The sequence below is a fragment of the Talpa europaea genome (genome assembly GCF_964194135.1).
Source record: "Talpa europaea genome assembly, chromosome: 11".
Taxonomy (NCBI): Eukaryota; Metazoa; Chordata; class Mammalia; order Eulipotyphla; family Talpidae; genus Talpa; species Talpa europaea.
In genome coordinates, this window is record NC_140078.1 from 84,993,636 (window position 1) to 85,015,853 (window position 22,218).

General features: G+C 48.3%; 1 protein-coding gene across 2 annotated transcripts; it reads left to right on the plus strand.

Annotated features, from left to right (window-relative positions):
• Window positions 1-4,355: 4,355 nt before the first annotated feature.
• Window positions 4,356-9,464, plus strand: EOMES (eomesodermin; the record flags this gene model as incomplete). 2 transcript variants are annotated; one of them, XM_084247916.1, is made up of 6 exons in its annotated part: window positions 4,356-5,230; window positions 6,276-6,430; window positions 7,086-7,207; window positions 7,650-7,808; window positions 7,895-7,956; window positions 8,726-9,464. In XM_084247916.1, the coding sequence occupies 6 exons, from the start codon at window positions 4,356-4,358 to the stop codon at window positions 9,462-9,464; spliced, it is 2,112 nt and encodes a 703-aa protein (XP_084104042.1). The 2 variants fall into 2 exon arrangements, with proteins under 2 accessions (XP_084104042.1, XP_084104043.1); XM_084247917.1 differs by having other exon boundaries at window positions 8,783-9,464.
• Between the last annotated feature and the right edge of the window lie 12,754 nt (window positions 9,465-22,218).

Below are 22,218 nucleotides of genomic sequence, written 5' to 3' on the forward strand. Positions count from 1 at the left end.
ATTTCTTTAAGCCAAGTGATCCCATTGTCAAGGTGAAATACAAATCCTTATAAAAGTGAAACTGGGTTAGTGGAGCATCTTGCTGTTGTCAGCAAAATCAAAACCACTTGTTTTTGCCAAAATGTTTTATCTTACGGGACATTTTCTTAAAAAAAAAAAAAAAGGGCACCATGAACAACCTTACAGTGATGAAAACCCCCTCCCCCCTTGGAAAGCACAGAGGAGGTGGCAGATCTGGCCATCAGAGAACAAAGGGCCAAAGAGTGAACCTGAGATGCTGAAATAAACTGTAACATCAACAAAGAAAAGGCCATAGATAAATAGTAAAAGGACCAACTTGCCACAAAAAACCCATTGACATTTTCCCAGAGTCCAGGCGAAGCGCTGGTGACCGGGTAATGTTGGAATGTTTTCCTAGGGTTAAAAGGAGAACCGGCAGCAAGTCTGTTCAGAATTTACAAAGTGTTTGAATAACACGGACAGTGTTTTGATAACACATTTTTAGCGGGGGTGAAAATAATAGAATTTATTGGGACATTTATATGGGCCCCCTTGGTTGTATGTGGGGGGTGGGAGGTAAAACATATATCATTGCTCATCTACAACTCACCCTGTAATTTATTCAAACACCATGTAGTTTATACCTACTCGTCATATGTATTTGATGAGTAATAGTCATGTAACAGTCAACTGCTCCTCAATTTTGCTTCTCAAAGATTGAATGCAATGAAAGTGGTTACCTTTATTGGGGAGAAAGGAGTAAAATGGGCACCTGGCTGGGCTGGCAGTAACTTTGTGTGTTATTAAGATAAGGAAGCTTTAAGTTGGTATTATTGCTTGAGACAATAGAGCATGAGATCTTGAATAGGCTCATGCTCAGAGTTGGCCTTGGCTTTGTGGTAGCATTCAAAGGATTCTGCTTGCTCTACCTCAGGCTGCAAGGTGCAAGATTTGAGTTAATCCAGCCGGCATTTGGGTCTGGGGTTCCAAAGGCTCTCCACATTTCCTCCCCAATGTTGATGTTTTTGTTCAATGTATTCCAATACACTGTCAGTTGAGCCACATAAAACCAGGCACCTTTCAATAAATGTCTCATTTGGATTTCATGAAGCTTGGGGTGTAATTGAAATCAAACAGCAAACAGACTGGAAGTCTCTGTTATTTGCCCACCCCATCTAAGGAGGGAGCTGCCTGAAATATTCTCTGAAGCCCCTGCTTTAGCTTTCTTTACCGTTCCTATTTCTGGGAAAGAGCTTGGATTTTAAAGTGTCATGGCTGGGATGCATGAAAATAAATTTTTATGCGCCTTTCGAGGGCTTAAATAAAATTGAGCTAGCGCAAGGAAAATCCATATCAAGTAGGAAATCACAGACTTGCTCATCCATAACTCTTCTGGCATTTAGACTGTATATTCCATGTATGATAATAATGCAACTAAGTAATTAATACAGAATCTTTAGATGAGATTCTTTATCTCTGTGCAGGCAGCAAAGTATCTTTAGTTGAAACTCTTTTTCACTATGTTAAAAAGGGAATTTGTAATATCATTGATAAATGTAATACAAATTATGTATAAATTTTCCACGTATCAAAACCAGATTTGTAGAGCCTAAATTTTTATTCTCTTTGAATTCCTCTTTGTCTCTCCATTTGTAAAACGTGATAAAGTTTGGATAAAATAATACATACGTTGGGGGAGGGAGAGATATAAACTTCAATTTCCTGCCCCAAGAATCAACACTAATGGTGATTACACTTACTGTGTATATATTTAATAATGAGGCAGCCCTCGAAGTGAACCCACGCGCTCTCAAGAGCTCGTTCTGGGGCTGAAATAAAATCAGCCCTTTCTGATGTGGCGCGGGAGACAGCTGGCCCACGTTATTTGCGCCAGAGTGGGTCGGAACGATGCCTGTTGCCTGCGATGGCACTTTGCCACGCGCAGCCTTACCCTGGCCACCTCGAAAGCGAATTGAAGAGATCCCGAGGCCGTTTCTCACTGGGATGAAGTGCAAAACTGCCATCTACCACTGGCCACCCTATCTTCAAATAACGTGAAATTCGATCTCACCCCCCAACTTTCCCCTCAAACAGCCAGCAGCTCAGGTCAAGGATAACGCGGTGGTGCCGCTGAATCCTAATCAGGACCTACTAGCCTGGGGCTACTTCGCCGAGCCCAAGCGCGCGTCTCCTTGCTGTCCAGGCGCTCACGTTGCCTCCACGAACCCTCCACGTTCAAAATCATTTTCAAAAGCACGACATCTCCGAATTCCTCAAGACTTCTCTGGATCAAAATAAGAGCTGGGAGGAGGGAGTGGATGGAGGAATGATCAGATCAGAGAACCAAGCTAAGCCCGAACTGAAGAGGTGGGACCAAGCACGGAGCGCCGGGTTGAGCGCGCTCCGGGCCGGCTTTCCCCGGATGCGCCCCCAGGATGCAGTGGCCCAGGACCTAGGAGGCTTCTGCGCCGGCCCCACTGATCTTAATGTGTCCCCTCCCTTAGCTGAGCGACCTGAAAACCTGTGTGAGCTCCAGGTTTTTCATCATCACGGAAAACCTGCGAAGTGCCCTGAAGTGTCCGAGTGCATCGAGGACTGCCTCGCTCTGTAACCCAGACGTGGCGATGCTGGTGCAGCTGCGGTTTGAAACCAGATTGGAAAGCTTTGCGCCGGCCTGCACTCACTAGTGTGCGCTCAACAAACCTGTGGTCGCCTCATCTGTTGTGGGCACGGAGTTTTCCCGTGTGATCGAGTTCGGTTGGGGAAGCAGAGTCCCCGCATCTCAGCCGGAAAATGCGCTCCCAGAGCGATTACAAGTCGCGTCTATAATTGCTTATTAACAGCGAATATCCAGGCTGCTTCTTATCCGCAACAAAACGTCTCCCCCCTTCCAATAATAAAAAAAAAAAACAATAAAATATGAAGGCACCGCCCTTTACTGTCTGCGGAAACGCAGAGGAGAAACAGGCAGCTGGGGCAAAAGGGCTTAATTCAATATCAAACTGATTATTTCACTAATTATTCTACCTTCTGTGCAGAGCTGCAGAGGAGAGTCGCGGGGAATCTTAGCCGCGCGGCTGCTGGGGAACCTTTGTTTCTTCGTGTCAGGCCCAACTGAAGACGAAGGAAGAGGGTGGAGATCTGGGACTCAGGGAAACCTGGCGGTGTGGATTTTAAATTGGGGGGTGTGGGTGTGTGTGTAAACGCGATTGCCTCCCGAAAGCGGGTGTGTTGGCGTGGGGATGAGGGTATTCCCAGTATCCCACCTCGCCGGGGTTTCTGATTCATAAAGTAAGGTTTTCGTGTTCAAGAATGGCAGAGTGCTCGCACTGTCCCTGGAATCCCAAAAGCCCAGCGTGAGGTTACTCTTCACAAATTCTTCTCATTGGATAAAAGGATGGAACCAAGCAAAAAAAAAAAAAAAAGGTGGTTCCGGTGTGTTGAAGGCCAGGGAGTGCTCCCCCATCGGGAGGAACGTGAGCCTGAAGTTACAGCCCCTGACTAGGAGAAAGACTTCGCTAGGGCCTCTCCCCAACTCGCCCCATATCCCCACCCTCAAGGACCCGAGCCTCCCTGCAAGCCATCAGCTACTCCCTCCTGCCTCTAAATGCTGTTCTGTTCCCGCATCCCCCGCTTAGAGCTCTGAGATCTGCTGTGCCAAAAGTGGAACCCGCTACGGAGACGCCCCCCAACCCTGTTCCCCTAAACTCCAGCGAAATACAGACACCTAGATTGATTCGCACAGCAGGACAGAGTCTAAAAAAAAAAATGTTTTTTAAGACTAAAGAAAAAGAAAGTCACAGGCGACTTGATCCAATTAGTAAATGCCTAATTGAATTAGTGTCACCTCCATCAGCCAATAGGAGGGTCCTGGGGCTGTTTGGGCCGCGAATCCCCTCCCTGGCAGCACATATATAAAGCAGCCAATGACAGCCTGCAAGTTTCCAAGTGGTCAAGTTGACGGCGGGTTGGCAGTGAGAAGGGCCGACAGGGTAGCGCTGCTGGGTGGATGGGGACAGAGACCTAAGTTCTTTTCTTCCGGGGTGTGAGTGTGGGTGGAGGGTAGAGGGTCCAGAGAGGCAACAAGGACGGTCAAAGAAAAGTAAAGCGCTTCTCGGTCAGTTTCCACCTCCGGCCTTCAAAGCCAGGGCGCTTTCCTTGCGGAAAGAGCGCTGGTTCAGGGCGCGCTCTTGCGCGCCTCACCGTCCGCTCCTCTCCAGGTGGGTAGCTCCTGCACAGGAGGAAGGGGAAGGTAACTTCCCCTCGGAAGAGGGCGCTGGCTCCCCCATCCTGCCTTTATAATAAGGCCGAGGGAGGAGAGGAAGCAGCCAGCTGCGGTCTGCGCTTTGCAAAGCATGCAGTTAGGGGAGCAGCTCTTGGTGAGCTCGGTGAACCTGCCTGGCGCGCACTTCTACCCTTTGGAGAGTGCGCGGGGCGGAGGCGGCGGAAACGCAGGCCACCTCCAGGGCGCAGCCCCCTCGCCACAGAGGTTGGACTTAGACAAAGGGCCCAAGAAGTTCTCGGGCAGTCTCTCGTGCGAGACGGGGAGCGGGGAATCCTCAGCAGCCAGCGCGGGGGCCCCCGCGGCCATGCTCAGTGACGCCGACACCGGGGACACCTTTGCCAACGCCGCAGCAGTGGCCAAACCAGGGCCCCCGGACGGCCGCAAGGGCTCCCCCTGCGGGGAGGAGGAGCTGCCCTCAGCCGCCGTGGCCGCTGCGGCTGCCGCAGCTGCTGCCACCGCGCGCTACTCCATGGACAGTCTGAGTTCCGAGCGCTACTACCTCCAGTCCCCCGGGCCTCAGGGCTCCGAACTGGCCGCGCCCTGCTCGCTCTTCCCGTACCAGGCGGCAGCCGGGGCGCCCCACGGATCTGTGTACCCGACTCCCAACGGGGCGCGCTACCCCTACGGCTCCATGCTGCCCCCCGGCGGCTTCCCGGCGGCTGTGTGCCCACCCGGGCGGGCACAGTTTGGCCCCGGAGCCGGCGCGAGCAGCGGCGCGGGCGGCAGCGGCCCCGGGGGAGGCGGCCCGGGCGCCTATCAGTATGGCCAGGGGGCTCCGCTTTATGGGCCCTACCCCGGGGCGGCAACCGCGGGCTCCTGCGGAGGTTTGGGGGGACTAGGGGTTCCTGGTTCCGGCTTCCGTGCCCACGTCTACCTGTGCAACCGGCCTCTGTGGCTCAAATTCCACCGCCACCAAACGGAGATGATCATTACGAAACAGGGCAGGTGAGCGTCGCGCGGAGGGGCTGCGGGGCGCGGGGTGAAGAGCAAACGCGTGGTCCTGGGAAAGGCCGGGGGTGATGGGGCTGTGCCCACTCGCTCCGCGCTTTCCTAGTAATGCTTTTCCGCGCGCAGTTGAGTGGAGACGCAGCATCTCCATTCTGGTGTCCCTCCTAGCGCCCGCACCCGGGGTTTGTGCGGGGTGCTGTTATGGCTTCTTTTCCTTGTGTTCCCCTCGGTTCCCCCTCGCCTGCTCCGAGGAGCAGGAGGCTGAGGTGGAAATGGAAACTGGGGCTTGGCCGCAAAGATGCTTCTGCTAGATCCTCGCGCACGCCTGTGCGCGGGTCCCTGCAGGCGGGCGAGGAGCCTTGGATAAGGAAAACCCCAGGGTTGGCCTCCGGAGCGCAGGAGATGGGCTCCCGCAGTTTTAGGCGCCAGGGTCTCCACGGGGTGCCCGGGAGAAATGGGCTTGAGCACCGGCAAAGGAGGGTGTTGGTCCGGGTAGTTGATTAGGCGGATCCTGAAGCCAGACCTGGCTGGGGTTCTGAAGTGAGAAAGTTCTGATCCGCATCCCACGGCCAACAGTGGTGGTTACTCCTGAGGCAGGTGAGGGATGGGTGCCCGCGAGAGAACGCTCACAGGGCGGCTCCTTACCAATAGAATTTTTTATTTTACAAGAACAACTTGAGGTTGCGCGCTGAAACTTGTATGCATAAAAATTAGTGCTTTTAACATCCTAAAAATTAGGCGTATCTTCAGGTATCATGAACTTGAATGGCGAGAGGACGCAGAAGCGCTTGAGTTTAGGAAATGCTGACTTTGACTTTGGTGCAAATTATTTCGGAAAAGAGGGAGATATTGCAAGAGTTGCCAGCTCAAAACCATTTTACGTATTAAGGGCCACCTTCCCGGCCCGCGTTGTGTTCCCTGTAGACTTTTAAAAAACGATACTTCGACCCTACCCCGGTGTCCACCAGCTGGACCGAATTGTGTCCGTTCTCCTGCATCCCAACTTAAATCGCTCATCCTGGTTCTCTGTTCCCTTGCGCAGGCGCATGTTTCCTTTCTTGAGCTTCAACATAAACGGACTCAATCCCACCGCCCACTACAACGTGTTCGTAGAGGTGGTGCTGGCAGACCCCAACCACTGGCGCTTCCAGGGGGGCAAGTGGGTGACCTGCGGCAAAGCCGACAATAACATGCAGGGTGAGGAAAGAGAGGGCACGGCCGGGAGGAGCGGGTGGGGACCCTTGATCGGGAAGACTCACATTTAAATTTAGCTCATCCCATCCCTAGCCCTCCAACCTGGGGCTCAGAGGTGTTAGTACGAGTTTCTTTTTGTTGATTGTTTGCTGGAGAAAGAGAGAATTGCTAAGTCAGATTTCCTGCCTCCCCTCCCAATAAAATTTGAACATGGCCCTACCCACCCACTGCCCATCCTTTCTTTTGAGAAACTAAGTGTCTTAGGCTCCCTGGGTAGCAAGGATCCCTGGCAAGCTAATAGTCACTGGAGAAAGCCCTTCCCAAAGTTGAGTCTACTCATAAAGTTCCAACCACCAGGTGTTGCCCTTCCAGCTTTAGAAGGCCCCAAATTCACCTCCAAAAGACCTCTCCTGGGCAGCATTTTAATATTTGAGATATTGTTAAGATGAGTGCCTTGTCCGAGGATATCCTGGGAGGCTATCAGTGGAGTCCAGTTTTGGTCTCTGTTGACCTTCTTAAATAGCTGGTGCTGGGAAGATTTGTATGGGAAGTCTTGCTCTTCAGTTTTGCCCCCCCCCCCCCCAGATAGGCCTCCCCTACCTCCATTTTAAACAGTCCTATATTCTTGGGTTTTCTGTTTTGTTTCATTTTCTCGTAGGTAATAAAATGTACGTTCACCCAGAGTCTCCTAATACTGGTTCCCACTGGATGAGACAGGAGATTTCCTTTGGGAAATTAAAACTCACCAATAACAAAGGCGCAAATAACAACAACACCCAGGTAGAGTGACAGGAGGGTATCTTCTGGCTGGCCAGCGCTTTTCTAATGAGAGTCCATCCGTCTCTATATTTATACTATTTGCAGTTGTTACTTGTTTGCTAGCCTGCATCTCATCTTTATTTTCTTTTCACCTTTCTCATTTTCGCTTTCTTGTTAAAATTTGATAACAGTGAGTTGAGTGTTAGAACAGAAATACTGAAGTCTTTGGGGGGCTTGGGGACAGCAAGAGAAAGGCATGTTTGTCCAACAGGCATTCCCAGCTGTGTTTTAAATTTCAAAAATGGCAACGATAAGGTGTTGAAAATGGCCATAGAAAAAGAAAGCTGTTGGTGGGAAGCAAGCAGGGGCCCCAACCCCAAATATGCTTTATCGAAAACTTGTATTGAATTTCTAAGCCGCTTTTTTAGAAAACTTGGCAACTTTTTTTCTATACCATTTCCAGATGATCGTTCTACAGTCTTTACACAAGTACCAACCCCGGCTGCACATTGTTGAAGTTACTGAGGATGGCGTGGAGGACTTGAACGAGCCCTCGAAGACGCAAACCTTTACCTTCTCAGAAACACAGTTCATTGCAGTGACTGCCTACCAAAACACCGATGTGAGTGCCCCCAGATACCCCAAGAATCTCTAGAGCTCGGTCTGGTGGGATAAAGAACTCAACAGTTATTTTTCTCCTCTATCTAGATCACTCAACTAAAGATTGATCATAACCCCTTTGCAAAAGGCTTCAGGGACAACTACGATTCGTAAGTGCAGCTTTTATTCATATTTGCAAGGTCATCTTGGAACAGAATATATATAATATCATACTTCGCTGGGAACACATTCTAGGAAGAGCTTTTTCATGTTGGGGATTTTTACTTTTTTTTTTTTTTTTTTTGCCTTGACTAATCTTGCTTTAGAATTTTCACAGAAGGGTTTTGCTAATTTCTAAAGAAACATTAAGGGCTTAAAATGAGCAGCTTTTTTTTTTAACATTTAAGTAGAGATTTGAAATTTTCATAATCTGCATTTATATACCTTCCTTTTCATTTGATCGATCTTTTTGCCCTCTGGGGAGCAGGTATTACTACTTCCCCCCCTGTTTTTTTTACATAAGAAAAACCCCTGAAACTCAGAATATGTAATTTTCACAACATCAAACAGCAAGGCCCCCCCAAAAGTGCCTTTTTAGATTTAGTTTTTCACCACTGAGCATTCTTTCCATCATACAAATGAAGGAAGGTTGCTTTGAGTTCAAGTTGTAGGCCTTACAGAGTAAGATTTTCTGTCCTTTAAATAAGTAGTGCCTGGGAGGAAACTATTTTCTTCTATGCTGGGAGATTTCCCCCATGAGCCAAGAGTTCAGCTAACATGGCCCAGTGCATCTTCCACCTCTGTTTCTCCCCTCCAACAGACCAGTGCTCCCGGTACAGACAACCATCAGTTTCAGAACCTTTTTAATTTCTGGGAGGTGGTTTGTTTGGGAACAACATTGGGGTTTTTTTTTTTTAAGTGTTTCTCTTTATATTGTAGCATGTACACCGCTTCAGAAAATGACAGGTTAACTCCATCTCCCACGGATTCTCCTAGATCCCATCAGATTGTCCCTGGAGGTCGGTACGGCGTTCAGTCCTTCTTCCCGGAGCCCTTTGTCAACACTTTACCTCAAGCCCGATATTATAATGGCGAGAGAACCGTGCCACAGACCAACGGCCTCCTTTCACCCCAACAGAGCGAAGAGGTGGCCAACCCTCCCCAGCGGTGGCTTGTCACACCTGTCCAGCAGCCTGGGACCAACAAACTAGACATCGGTTCCTATGAGTCTGAATATACTTCTAGCACCTTGCTCCCGTATGGTATTAAGTCCTTGCCCCTCCAGACGTCCCATGCCCTGGGGTATTACCCTGACCCAACCTTCCCTGCCATGGCAGGCTGGGGCAGTCGAGGTTCGTATCAGAGGAAGATGGCCGCTGGACTCCCATGGACCTCCAGAACAAGCCCTCCTGTGTTCTCTGAAGACCAGCTCTCCAAGGAGAAAGTCAAAGAAGAAATTAGCTCTTCTTGGATAGAGACGCCCCCTTCCATCAAGTCTCTGGATTCCAATGATTCAGGGGTGTACACCAGTGCTTGTAAGCGAAGGCGACTGTCTCCTAGCACCTCTAGTAATGAAAATTCTCCCTCCATAAAGTGCGAGGACATTAACGCTGAAGAGTACAGTAAAGACACCTCAAAAGGCATGGGGGGGTACTATGCTTTTTACACAACTCCCTAAAGAGTTATTTTAACCTCGTAAAAATGAGCTAACTTTTTGCAAATGGACTTGGTGGTGTTTTTTGTTGTCTTCTTTGCCTAGGTTGCCAAAAAGAAGTTTGCCTTCCACCTTGATGCATCCTGTTTTGTGCAATTCTCTAAAAGAAGGTGCCAAAGCTTTTTGATTGCTGCAGGTAACTGAAACAAACCTAGCAATTTTTTTTCTTTTTAAAATAAAGTTAATGGAGGACTTTAAAGTGTTTTAAAATTTGAAGGCTATTCAAGGTTCTGGATTTTTATTTATTGGAGACACTAAACATTCAGAGATCCAGGCTGTGAAGATTGAGTGCTGAGTGCTATCAAGTTAGTTGAAGGCTTTGGCCCTCCATTTCTATTTGTAAATCCCTAAGCAAATAGAAGCCCAGAGAGTTACAGTGGGCTTTTGCTTTTGAAAGAGAAGGGCCGGGCCTTCCTTCAGCTTCAACTGGGGACTCTATGCTGTTACCTTCGGCTAGGGACAGAAGTTGTTAGGCCTGGGAGGCAAAAAAAAAAAAAAAAAAAACTTTTGCGAAGGTGCTGGTTTTCCCTGACTGTAATTCCTCCCTGGCTTTTGAAACAAGCCATGTTTGCCCTAGTTCAGGATCGCCTCACTTGTTAGGCCTCTGCTTTATGCAGGGGTGGCTCGTGAGACTCAGGAGTGGCCAAGGGAGGGAGTTTCTCGAAAAAGAAAAAAGAATTAAAAAATGTACAGTCGTGTGTGCTTAGATACACTGTAGAATAAAGTGGACTATATTGTACAAATAGCCTACATAGGAATCTGAGATTATGTAAAATCGGTGCTTTGGCTTTGTAAAGAATTCGCAAATCACCTAACAGCTGCAGGGGCAGGGGGAGAGTTTCTCTCATTATCCCCACCATATTCGAGAATATTCTGTTTACTTCTTAGATAGTTAAGAATGTATTCAGCTACTCTGTACTAACTTGAAACGTGTTTAAGGAAAACCCATTTCATCCTCTTCCCTTGCCCCCACTCCCACTACCCAACTTGGTAAGGTGAAGAAACTAAAACCTGATACCACCGCTCCTATAGGCTTTTTAGAGATCTTGAATTTTTATGTACAGTCTTAGTCATTTTTAATAAATGTGGTTCATTAAGGGAACAGGCATAGCTCTGTCTTCTGTCCTATGGGTTTTAATATTTATTTTAAAGATTTTATTTTGCTTTCCCAACATGAACGTTGCTCCGGCCCACCCCCTACCCCCCAACTGAACACTGTAACTAACGAGGGGTTGGGATGTTTTTAATCTTTATTCCTTGAAGATGATTGGGGTCATTTCCTCACCCCACTGGGAAGTCTGGACAATGGGTACTGGGGGCTGGACAATGGGTACTGATGCCGCTGAGATGCAAGATTGTCGCCCCCAGGCTTAATGCAAGCCTGGAAAACCTCCGCCCCCCGCCTTTGGCGTCCTGGTCTTGTCTTGGCTGGTGGCCACTTAGTCCTCTGGGCCTTTTCCTAGGCTTGCTTGGGGCACCCATACCTGGACCAGTGTGTGCTCCCCGGAAACCCCCGCGGCTCTTTGAACACCCAAGAGCTCAGGCTCCCTGAGGTGTCGCGGGGCTCGGGGGCCACCCACAGCTTGGCTTCTGCGCCCACCTGCGGCTTTCTTCCACCCCGAGTCTCTCGGGGTTACCCCTCCTCCGCAGGCAGCCCACCGCGGTAGCTGCTTGCACGAAGCGCGCCCGAGACGCTGGGCGTCGGGGTTGGGGCCCGGGCCGGCGCGCCCCCGACCTTTGAGGATGCAGGCACCCCTTGCTCGCCTTCCTGCGGACAGCCGCGGGGGGGTGATAAGCGTCAAGTTGAGCTCGGTTTATTCGGGTCTCATTCCTGGGGCGGGAGAAGGCCGTCCCATCTCCGGGCTGCGCCCTGGGCCTGCTGAAGAGTTAAAGATTGGGGCGGGGGGTCTTTTGTCCCCCTGCCAGACGTCCCGCCAGGCTTATCAGCAGCCGGCTTCTGGCTCAGCTTGCAAACCTTCCCAGCCCCTTCCTGATCTTCCCGGGGTAAAGGTCTGGCGGGGAAGGTCATTCTGCAAACTGCGTGACGCGGAAATGCAGCTGCTAAGAGGATTAGCTGCTGGGAGGCGAGCAATCAGCCGGCCCCCCCCCCCTTCCGCGCTCAATTAAGGTCTCCAGGAGCTGGTGGCTCCCCTCGCCCCCCGTTTTCCATTCCCTCCACCCTTTCTGCAGCCCGAGTTCTTTCCGCGCCGTCGGTGACCGTGGGGACTCAGACTGTACCCCAAGTTTCGACTGTGGCTGCCCACGACGCTTTGGCAAAGCCACCCCGAATTTTACGCGGGCGAGAGGGGCGAAAGCTGTGAAGATTTCGTTTATGTGTATTAATTGTAAATGAAAGATTCAGACTGGGGTAGGGGGAAGATGCGAGTCCCCCTAACCTGACCTGGTCACAGCACCCCCCTACCCTGTCCCACCCCATGGAAGCATCGCGCGTTGGGAGATGCGATGGAATCTCCAAACGCGCTCAGATTTTCTCCTGTTCTGCCCTCTAGAAAGCCCGAAAATGCTGATCACCACCGGGATAAAGCCGACTCCAGCCCCAGTCTATTTAGAGTCCTGTATATTTTTGCACCGTACAGTAAAAAAGAACCTGGTACTTGTGAAAAGTCCCTCACGGTGTTTAATAGAAACGTAAGTGGCTGAGTGGCCCCAATTAACACCTTGTGATAAGGCATTCCTAAGATGGAGTGTCAGACACCAAATTGTGAAGAGATGTATCTAATTAATCCTCCTAGGATGACACCGATAAACAAGCCTCTATTTAAATAAAGATCAAGGGCTCGGCGCCCGGTTTGTTTACATTCTCCCCCAGGGTCCCAGCGTTTGCGCCCGCGCGGGCGGCGTTCCCTGCCTTGGGTGGAGACGCAGCTTGGGGCTGGGGGTGGGTGGGGGGGCGGGGGGCCGGTGCTGGCTGACCGGGGTTCGCCTCTCCTCGCTTCTTCCCCGTGCAGAAGCACACCCTAATACAAACTGCAACAGAAGAGTAAAAGAAGGGCCAAAGGACCCGGCTCTGCAAATACCGTTGTCATTTTCCACGTGTTTTCCTTTACATCGCCACTTTTTGTTAGTTCTGTTTTTCCTTATTTTTTTTTTTAAGATTTATTTATTTATGCATGCAAGAGCTGGGGCACAGGCCAGAGGTGCGGGGTGGGGGTGGGGTGAGAGGATCCACCAGAGACAGAGTGGGGAACAGAACAGGCGCATTGACTGAAACACACTGCTGAGGGGAGCAGTGGGTGAGACAGGAGAGGCCTGCTTTGCCATGTGGGATTCTCCCTGGCCGGGGATCGAACTCGTGCTGCAGTGGCTGCAGACAGCTTCATAGGTTGCGTCTTACCCCCCTGCGCCACCAGGGAGGCCCCGTTTCTCCCTTTTCTTTAAGGCAAAAGAAAAAAAGCAGCAGCTCACACGTCGACCCTGCAAGTCTTTCTGTTTAGGGCAGAAGTGGGCGCAGGGCCTCCCTCTGCCGCCCCACCCCGCCCCGGCACGAGTTCGCTCCCCGCGGTCGCTGGATTCCTTCTGTTTGGTTTAGAAGTCGAAAATTGCTAGCGCCGAGGGTAGCTCTCCTGGGGGTGGCGTGGGGAGCCTCCTTCCCCCCAAACCCCCCACCTCGTCTCCGGGAAAGGCTGGAAGAGTCAGAAAAGAAACAGGACAGGAGGAAGCTGCTACACTGCCATTCTGGGAACTAGACCCGGGGGTTGGCGCTGGTTTGGAGTCTGCAGCGCCGCACCTTCCAATTCCGCAGCGGAGGGTTTGGAGACTCCAAAACCGCTTTTGGTCTGCAGCCTCCTGTAGCCTCCTGCCATCCCAGGCGCCTCCGACTGGGTTTAAACTTGGGAGTCAAGGCAGAATTACGGTCCTCCCGCTCCTTTGCAGCCCTTTCTGAATCAAACTGGAATGGGGGGTGGGGGGGTAATGAGAAGTGGGGGGAATGCAATTAAAAAAAAATCTGCAGGTGTGCTGGAAACGCTCCGGAATAAGAACTTTTCCACACGCCCCCCAATTTTAATCGCCGTGGAGCCGCCGGGAGGAGCCACACTTAAATCACTCCTTTCACACTCGCTTGGAAACTGCGGCCCTCCGCCGCCCCGCTGCGCCTCGCCTCTCCAAAAGTTTGGCTTTGACCTCGCGGAGATCTTGGCATCTTGGGGAGGCTCTTTTAAAGGGCAATTTGCAAAAGTTAGCTGGTGCGCCTCAAGAGCTCCCTCCTTGAAACCCCCATCCCTGCAGGTTAGGCTTTCGAGTACACGCGCCCCGGGAAAGTCCGTCCACCCACGCGGGTCTTCCCGGCCGGGAGTCCCTCCACCCCACGCAGATTTTGGGGGTTCCCAGGGGTTCCCGCGCGCCGGAACCCGGCAAGGGCTGGCTTTCCTCCCCAGTCCATGAACTAACCTGCAACATATCTATACCACAATGGGACTCTGACCTTGGTGGCCGCAGAATTTCTATCACGATGATTGAAACGTAAAGTGAGCTTTTCCTGGCGATCCATTCATTGCTCCCCGCACCCCCACAACGCCCCCCTGCACTTTCCTTAGACCCTAACAGCTGAGGATTCGCATCGAGTTCACCAGGCGAAGGATTTGCTGCCGGGCCCAAGACACCGAGCGGGCTTTTGACGATGATGCCCCAAATGCCTCCAGCTTCTGATGGACCTCTGCAACCGCTCCCAAAGTGCGCATTACTGTTTTAGGGAGCAAGGTGGAGAAATCCCCCCTCCCCCCAAAAAAAACCCTAAGCGTCCTTCTATGTCCGTGTGTAGAAGCAGCTGGGTTCGCACGGCAACTCCTGTAAGCCTTGCCTGGACTCAGTTTTTCCTCCCCAGAAGGCGCGAAAGAGGCCCCGTCCCCTCGCCCTTGGCCTTTCCGCCTGGCCCCCGAGTGTCCGCCGAGGCGGCGGGCGCAGCTCGGCAGGGCGGCGGGCAGCCTTCGCCATCTGGTGGCCACGGAGAGTAAGGGGCCCTGAGCGAGTGGCTGGCTGGTTCCACTCACTTTCCAAGTCACTGTTTTGCCAGGTTTTTAAGAGCTTTGTACAAAAGTCTTTTCTTCTCACACCTACTCTTCCTTTTTAAAGCTTCTTGATAGGGGGAGAGGATCCCGGAATTTGGAGTTCTAAGACTTAAGTTCTGGCTCGGGACACTGGCTGCAGCTGACTGGCTGCATTAAACTCGACTTACAGTGTCATGTCTTCTGTTGTGAAGCTGGGATTCCAACTGCCAGGAAGTGTGGAGGAGAAAGAAATGAGATTATAAACTTCCCTGCTTTGTAAACTGTTGAGTAGCTCCAATAGTAGACATTATTACTGCTAATTTTATTTTTTTTAAAGGATTTGTTTATTTGTTTATGCAAGAACTGGGGTACAGGCCAGAGAAGGGGTGGGGTTGGGGGTGAGAGGATTCACCAGAGACAGAGTGGGGAACAGAACAGGCAGACTGACTGAAATACACTGCTGAGGGGAGCAGCAGGCGAGACAGGTCTTGCTGCACCATGTGGGTCACCTCCCTGGCCAGGGATTGAACTGGTGCTGCAGTGGCTGTGGATTGCTTCATAGTGCTGCAACTTAACCCCCTGAGTAGTCAGGGAAGCCCTATTGCTAATTTTATAACATGTGATAGTAAATGCAAGTGCATTGACAAGTGAATGATTTTTTATTAATTCAAAAATAGTTATAGAAACTTTTGAATATACACAAATGGACCCCGCTATAACTCAGCAACAACTGTCATGGCGGCTCTGGTTTCATCCTACAACCTCCACCCCATTCTTCACCACAAACTCCAGTAATCTTGTCATCTAGTACACAATTATTTCCATATGTAGCCCTAAAATTAAAAAAAAATTCTTTGTAATATTTAAATGATTATGGAGCATTTCTGTTTTATTTTCTTAAACTGGCAGGATACACTGATTATCCCTTATTGTCCTGAAATTAACTTTTGCCATGATGTAGTAGGCTTTTATATATTGTAAAATTTGATTTGCTAATATTTTGTTAAACATTGAAGGATATTGGTTTGCCATTTTCTTCTTTGTAATGTCCTTTGTATCAGAATGTACTGTCTTTATAAAATGAGTTCACAGTTTTTTTTCTTCATTCTTAGAAGTTTGTATAAGATTGTTGTTCTTTCTTTTTAAATTGTTTGATAGAATTCAATGGCAGGGCCTCCCTGACGGCGCAAGAGGTTAAGACATAGCCTATGAAGTTATCCACAGCAACTATAGCTGTGGTCAGGGAGCTACCCACATGGTGCAGTAGATCTCTCCTGACTCACCCACTGCTCTATTGACTGTATTTCAGTCAATCTGCCTGTTCTGCTCCCCACTCTGTCTCTGGTGAATCCTCTCACCCCCCCACACACACCTCTGGCCTGTACCCCAGTTCTTGTATGCTTAAATAAATAAATCTTTAAAAAATTCCATGGTGAACTTACCCCTGTCTAGAATTCTTTGTGGAAAGGTTTCGATAACATAATTTCTTTGTAGGTATTCAGAGTTTGCGTTTTATCTTGTGTGAATTTAGTAAGTTGTATTTTTAAGGAATTTGTCTACTTCATTTAAATTATTGAATTTAATGACAGAAAGTGTTCGTCACATTCCTCTTTAGATGTCTGTAGAATCTGAAATGTCCTTATGTACTCTCAACATTGTCAAGTTATGTCATCTTTCCTTCTTTTTATTCAGTCTTCCTAAGGGTTTGCCAATTTTGTTTTTCAATGGACTTCAGTTAATTTTCTATATATTTTTTTTCCTATTGCCTTAATTTGTGCTTATATCTTTGCTGTCCTTCCTTTAACTTATTTTCAGCATAAATCATTTTGTCTTTCTTTTTCTAGCTTCTTAAGATGGAAATTTACCTATCTTTTCTATGACAAGCTTTTGAAGCTATCAATTTCCTTTTACACCTGCCTTATCTACATCTCCCAAGTTTGATATATGGTGTAGAATTGAGGCTACCAGAGAGGGAGGGTAGAGGTGGGGGGGTGAAGAGGTGAGGGGCCACAATGTGTTATGGTGGAGGACTCTGGGTGCTTTCGTGCTGAGTGTAATGTGGTAACATACATCTAAAGAGGCATGAGCCTGTATCTCTAAATTATGTGCAGTGCTGTAAACCAACATTACCGCAAGAAAAAAAATCTTTGATAAGCCAAATGATAAGAAAATAATGATTTACAAAAATATGTGTGCATGTATTCAAATAAAGATAACCGGTTAACTACTTAGGTTGGAGTGGAAAGAGGGCTTAGAAGGGAAACTGAGGAAGGGAAAAAGCAGGAGAGAGTTCCTGGGACTGCAGATTACTATCCACAATTCACAGGCTAGAACTTCAAGAAATGGAATGGAATTGGTGACTGAGAATATTATGGTAACTCTGAGGATAGCAAAGGTAGATTCTAACATGCAGATATCATTGCTATGATCCTGTTCCTATTCCGGAAACCAAATCGTAACCCAGACTACAGGCCACCAGGCAGTCAAGATGTTTGCTGCAGTGGTCTGGTTTTTACTGTCACTATTTCTTCTTGAAATGTCCCAATATTGATGCTCTGAGAATGTGCTCCTCTGTTGACAAAGACTTCTTCCTAAATCTCCAGACCAACTGTCTGACCTTGAGTCACTGAACTGAGAGTTGGGAGCCATCTTAGCTCTGTTCACTCCACTCCACAGAGGCAGAACTTAAGTCACAGTACTCACATGGGGTGCTGGGCTCCGTGAGGAATCCATTGTTTCTGCTGTTTATCATGACTTGGACCCTATACTTTAGACATAAAATATTTCAGAAGCCTATAGAATATTTAATCATGAAAACATTAAATTTCAAAGCATAGTTTTTATACTGCTTCTCTTATTTATCAGGGGATAAACAATATCTGTGATATAAATGAATCAATGATTCATCTTTCTTTTTCTTTCTTTATTTATTTATGTATTCATTTGTTGTTTGTTTATTTATTTATTTATTTATTTATTTATTTTAAGGATTTGTTTATTTATTTATTTATACAAGCACTGGATACAGTCAGAAGCGCGGGAGGGTGAGAGAATTCACCCAGCCAGAGCGGGGAGCAGAGCAAGCAGAAGGACCGAAGTACACTGCTGAGGGGAGCAGCGGGCGGCAGGAGAGGTCTGCGCGCCATGCGGGACCCTCCTCGGGTGGCCGGGGAGCAGCAGGGGATCGAACCAGCGCTGCAGAGGCTGCGGGCAGCTTCGCAACCCAGCGCTCAACCGCTGCGCCACCGGGGAGGCCCTCATCTTTCTTTTTCTTTATTTTTTTCCTAAAATTTAAGTCTTTCCTAGAGTGGAATCCTTCTTGCACTTTGACCTTTACTCAGCTCTGGGATGGTGAATCCAAAGAATATATCCACTACTTTACATATTTGCTGGTTTTCTTAATTTTGGCAGGCAGGATTTCTTGTTACCTTATAAAGATAAAACCTAAGAATATTCTTTAACATTTTATTTCTCTCAGAATTCCAGATTTTCCCTGTGCTAAAGAGGTACATTTAATTGAATCAATCAAATAATCTGTGTTTATGAAATATACAGAAGGCTGCAGATAGAGATCACAAAGTATTGCAGAAAAGCCCAGAGAATCATGGGTTGACTTAGCATGGCATAGACATGCTTGTCTGTGGGAGTGTTTTTTTGTTCTCCAGAGCTGAATGTCATTAAGATGAGATCACAGTGCAGAATATGATTAGAATAAAATGATATGGTGGTATCTAATATTTTCTTTGGGGACCCTTCTGCTCAGAGCTGTCAAAATAGATTGTATAAATAGACAAGACTGAGGGAAGTGATCCTAATCACATTGATGAAACACTCTTCTGAAAGCCTGAAAACCAGAATGTAAAAAAGAGTCTCTAGGAATACAATTAAATCTAGATCTGTAGTTGAATACCTCAAAATAATTCTCTTGGGCCTCTTTCCCTTTCAGCTAAAGAAACTCACCAGGAAAAGAGCAAGGCAAGTATTCCAGAGTCCAGAGGTGTCCTCTTTCACATTTGAGTTACAGGAAACAGGAAACAATTTTGTTAGGTACATTCTTTTTTTTTTTTTTTTAAAGATTTATTTATTTCTGCATACAAGAACTGGGGTACAGGCCAGAGGTCTGGGGGTGGGGTGGGTGAGAGGATTCACCAGAGACAGAGTGGGGAGCAGAACAGGCAGACTGACTGAAATACACTGCTGAGGGGAGCAGCGGGTAAGCCAGGAGAGGTTGCTGTGCCATGTGGGTTGCTCCCTGGCTGGGGATAGAACTCGTGCTACAGTGGCTGCGGACAGCTTCATAGGTTGCTTTTTAACTTCCTGCACCACCAGGGAGGCCCTGTTAGGTACATTCTTGATCTGGCATTGAGGATGCTGGGCTCCTGCTGCCATCTTTGTGGTCAGGGCAGCGGGCCATCAAGTATTTCATTGGTTTCTGTTTCTTAGACCCTTTGCACTTCGGCAGGATCATTGGAGCCCAGAAAGAGAGAAGTATGGATAAGGCCATTTGAAAAAACCTGTGGCCTTTCAAAGAAGGTCTTGGCCTACCTGTAGTATTCCAGCAAGGAGGAGGTCAGGCTTTCCTCCCATTCTCTGGCCCCTGTCCACGACCCTGATTGGCTGAATCCATCAGGAAGTTAGAGAATCAGGAAGTCTGTTGATGCCGTCAGGGAGGTGAGCCTCTTCAGTACAGTGCCTGCCAGATGGAGAAGAACTGTCAGTGGAATCAAGGGAGCTAAAGAAGATACTTACCTCAACTTGTACCCCCTCCCCATGCCTTGATGGCTAACAGTTAGCCTTCTAAATATCCTCCACTTGTTTTGAAATGTCCCTGGAGATGTTTCAAGAATAACTGGAATCTGATTCTTATAGGAAAACTCCATTATTTTTCAGTATTTGTGAGTTATTTGAAAAAAATAACAGAGCAAAACACCTCTTGGGCCACTAGCTTTTGACCCCTGATCTAGATCAGTGGTTTAGTTCTAGTTGAATCTCAAAAATATAAAAAACAGGACTTCTGGGCCAAGACAAGGTAAAGTAGCAGGGGTGTGATTTAACTTTCTGCCTGAAAAACATTAAAAAACTAAAACCCAAAGAAACTGTAAGAAAAAAATAACTGCCAATACTTTGGGCAAAAGGCATGTAGAATAGCAATCCACTAGAGAAGAGAAACAAAGGAGGAGAGCCCTAAGATTGCTCCAACTTACTGCCTGGAGACCTTGCAGACTGTAGTTCAGGGTGGGTTTGGGGGCCTAGAAAAAGCCCACCAGTCTTTTGGAGTTGAAGACACAGAGCCATGAAATGAGGATGGTCGAGATGGTTAGAGTTCCCAGGGCTGAGTTCAGAGAAGAGAGTGTTGCTCAGAGAAACTCCAGGCCACTGAATAAGGTTCCTCTTAACAGACAGCAAGTAAGCACATAAAAAGATACTCAACAGGACCTCCCTAGTGGCTCAGGGGTTAAAGTCTGAATGCCATCAAGCTATCTGCAGCTACTGTGGCATGAGTTCGATCCATCCACATGGCACAGCAAACCTCTCCTGTCTCGTCTGCTTCTCCCCTCAGCAGTGTATCTCCGTAGATCTGCCTGTTCTGCTCCCCACTCTGTCTCTGGTGAATTCTCTCACCCCTACATCTCTGGCCTGTACCCCAGTTCTTGTATGCATTAATAAATAAAAATAAATCTTTAATATAAAAAGATACTTAGGAAAGAAAAATGAAAGAGCTTCTACTACATGCCTTTAAGCAGCTTCACAGTTTGCGTCTTAACCCTTGTGCCACCAGGGAGGCCCTAAAAAGTAGTTCAATATCAGTGTCCTTCAATGCTTTTCTAAAAAGTTTCTTTTCCACATAAAAATTAGAATAACTAATGTTCATTTATTCTTGCAGCATAAATTTGCAACATGGGGTTGTTTAAAATCTGCGATTACATTTCAGTGTCCATAAATGCTGCCTCATGGGCACAGCCCCGCCCACTCGCTTACCCAAGTCTCTGGCTGCTTCGGGCTCGTGAGGCAGCGCGTTCAGCCATCGCGTCGGAGACCCTGTGGCCTGCAAGGTGAAAACACTCTCTGGGCTTAAACACCCCAGAGGAAGACCACGGGGAGTGGGGAGGTGGCCTGGAGCGGTGGCGGAGACCTTCCTGTGGGAAGGTGGAAAAGGAGGCCGGCTCCAGGGCACGTGAGCTGTGGGGCCCACCCGGGTCAGGGGCCAGGCTGGACAGCCAGGCCCAGGGGTCCTTGGCCACCAGGATAAAGCGTGGCCCTTCGGGTCTGGCATGTGGTCCCCACGCAGGAACGGGCCATGACAGGACACGGTGAGGGCGCTGGTTTCGGACTCCACGTTCCCCACGCCGGCCCAGGCAGAAGATCGCCTGCTCGGGGCGCTAACCCTGGGGGTCTGACTGGACCTCAGGGGCCGCCAGGATCCCCGCCCGTGCTAGGGCGCAGCCTGGAGCTTTGGGGGTCTCTGCATCACACACCCCCCCTCCACTGCCTCCCTGGCTTCGGAGGGGCAGGATGGAGCACGGACGGGCAGGCCCGGATCCTCCCAGGAGCCTAAGACTCACTTCAACCTTTAACCCCGCTCCCACTGACTAGGGAGCCGCCATCTTCAACCAGGAAGTGGTGAGAAAATTTTAAATTTTTTATTGATTATTTTCGTTCTTACATCGTTGTTCATTTTTGTACAACATTTGGTTTCTCCCTGCATTTGTAGCCCCCATAATTCTCCCACCACCACATCACCCGCGACCTGTCACCATAGTCCCTTGTGCTCTTCACTGTTTTTTTTGGTTAGTGTTTTGTTTTGTTTTGTTTTATTTTATTTTATTTTTGTATTTTCAGAGTGTGATGTTTTATTTCTGTTTTTAACTTAATTTAATTTTCTATATTTTTTACATCATTTTCATTTTTGCACCATGTATGCATTTTCATCTTGGTTATATTCCCCATATAATTCCCCTCCCCCTCCCCCCCCCCCCCCCCCCCCCCCGATTTTGACCCTAATCGCCCTCCACGCCTCCCCAGTGTGTCTCTCATTTATAGTTGCTTCCTTCTCGCCCGCTGATCTGTGGAGCATAGATCAGCACAAATCAGCCTGCAAGGTATTTTTTACCTTTTTCCTGATCCTTTATTGGGTTTCCCTGTCAGTGAAACCATTTGATGTTTTTATCTGTCTGTCTAATCTGTCTATCTAATCTATCCCTATCACCGTAGCTAGTTATTTTTGCCAGATAATAATTTTCATTTTCATCAGACTCTGCATGTTAGCAGTCTTTTAAAGTTGTGTCAGTCTAATAGATAAACAGTGAGGCTACCTTTGAATTTCCTTTATATATATTTATTTATTTACTTTTATTTATATATATTTTACATCATTCTTCATTTTTGTACAATGTATGCTTTCTCCTCTCAGGTGTAGTCCCAATAAAATTCCCACCACCAAGTCACTTGTGCTCCATCACCATAGTCCCCTTCTGCTGTTTCTTCCCATTTTGATCTCTCTCCCTCTCCTTACCCCTCCCCTGCAGAATGTCTCTGATTTATACTTGCCTGTTATTTTTTTTAAAGACATTTATTTATTCATACAAGAACTGGGGTACAGTCCAGAGGTGTGTGTGTGGGGGTGTGAGAGAAGTCACCACAGCAGAGTGGGGAACAGAACAGGCAGACTGACTGAAACACACTGCTGAGAGGAGCAGCAGGTAAGCCAGGAG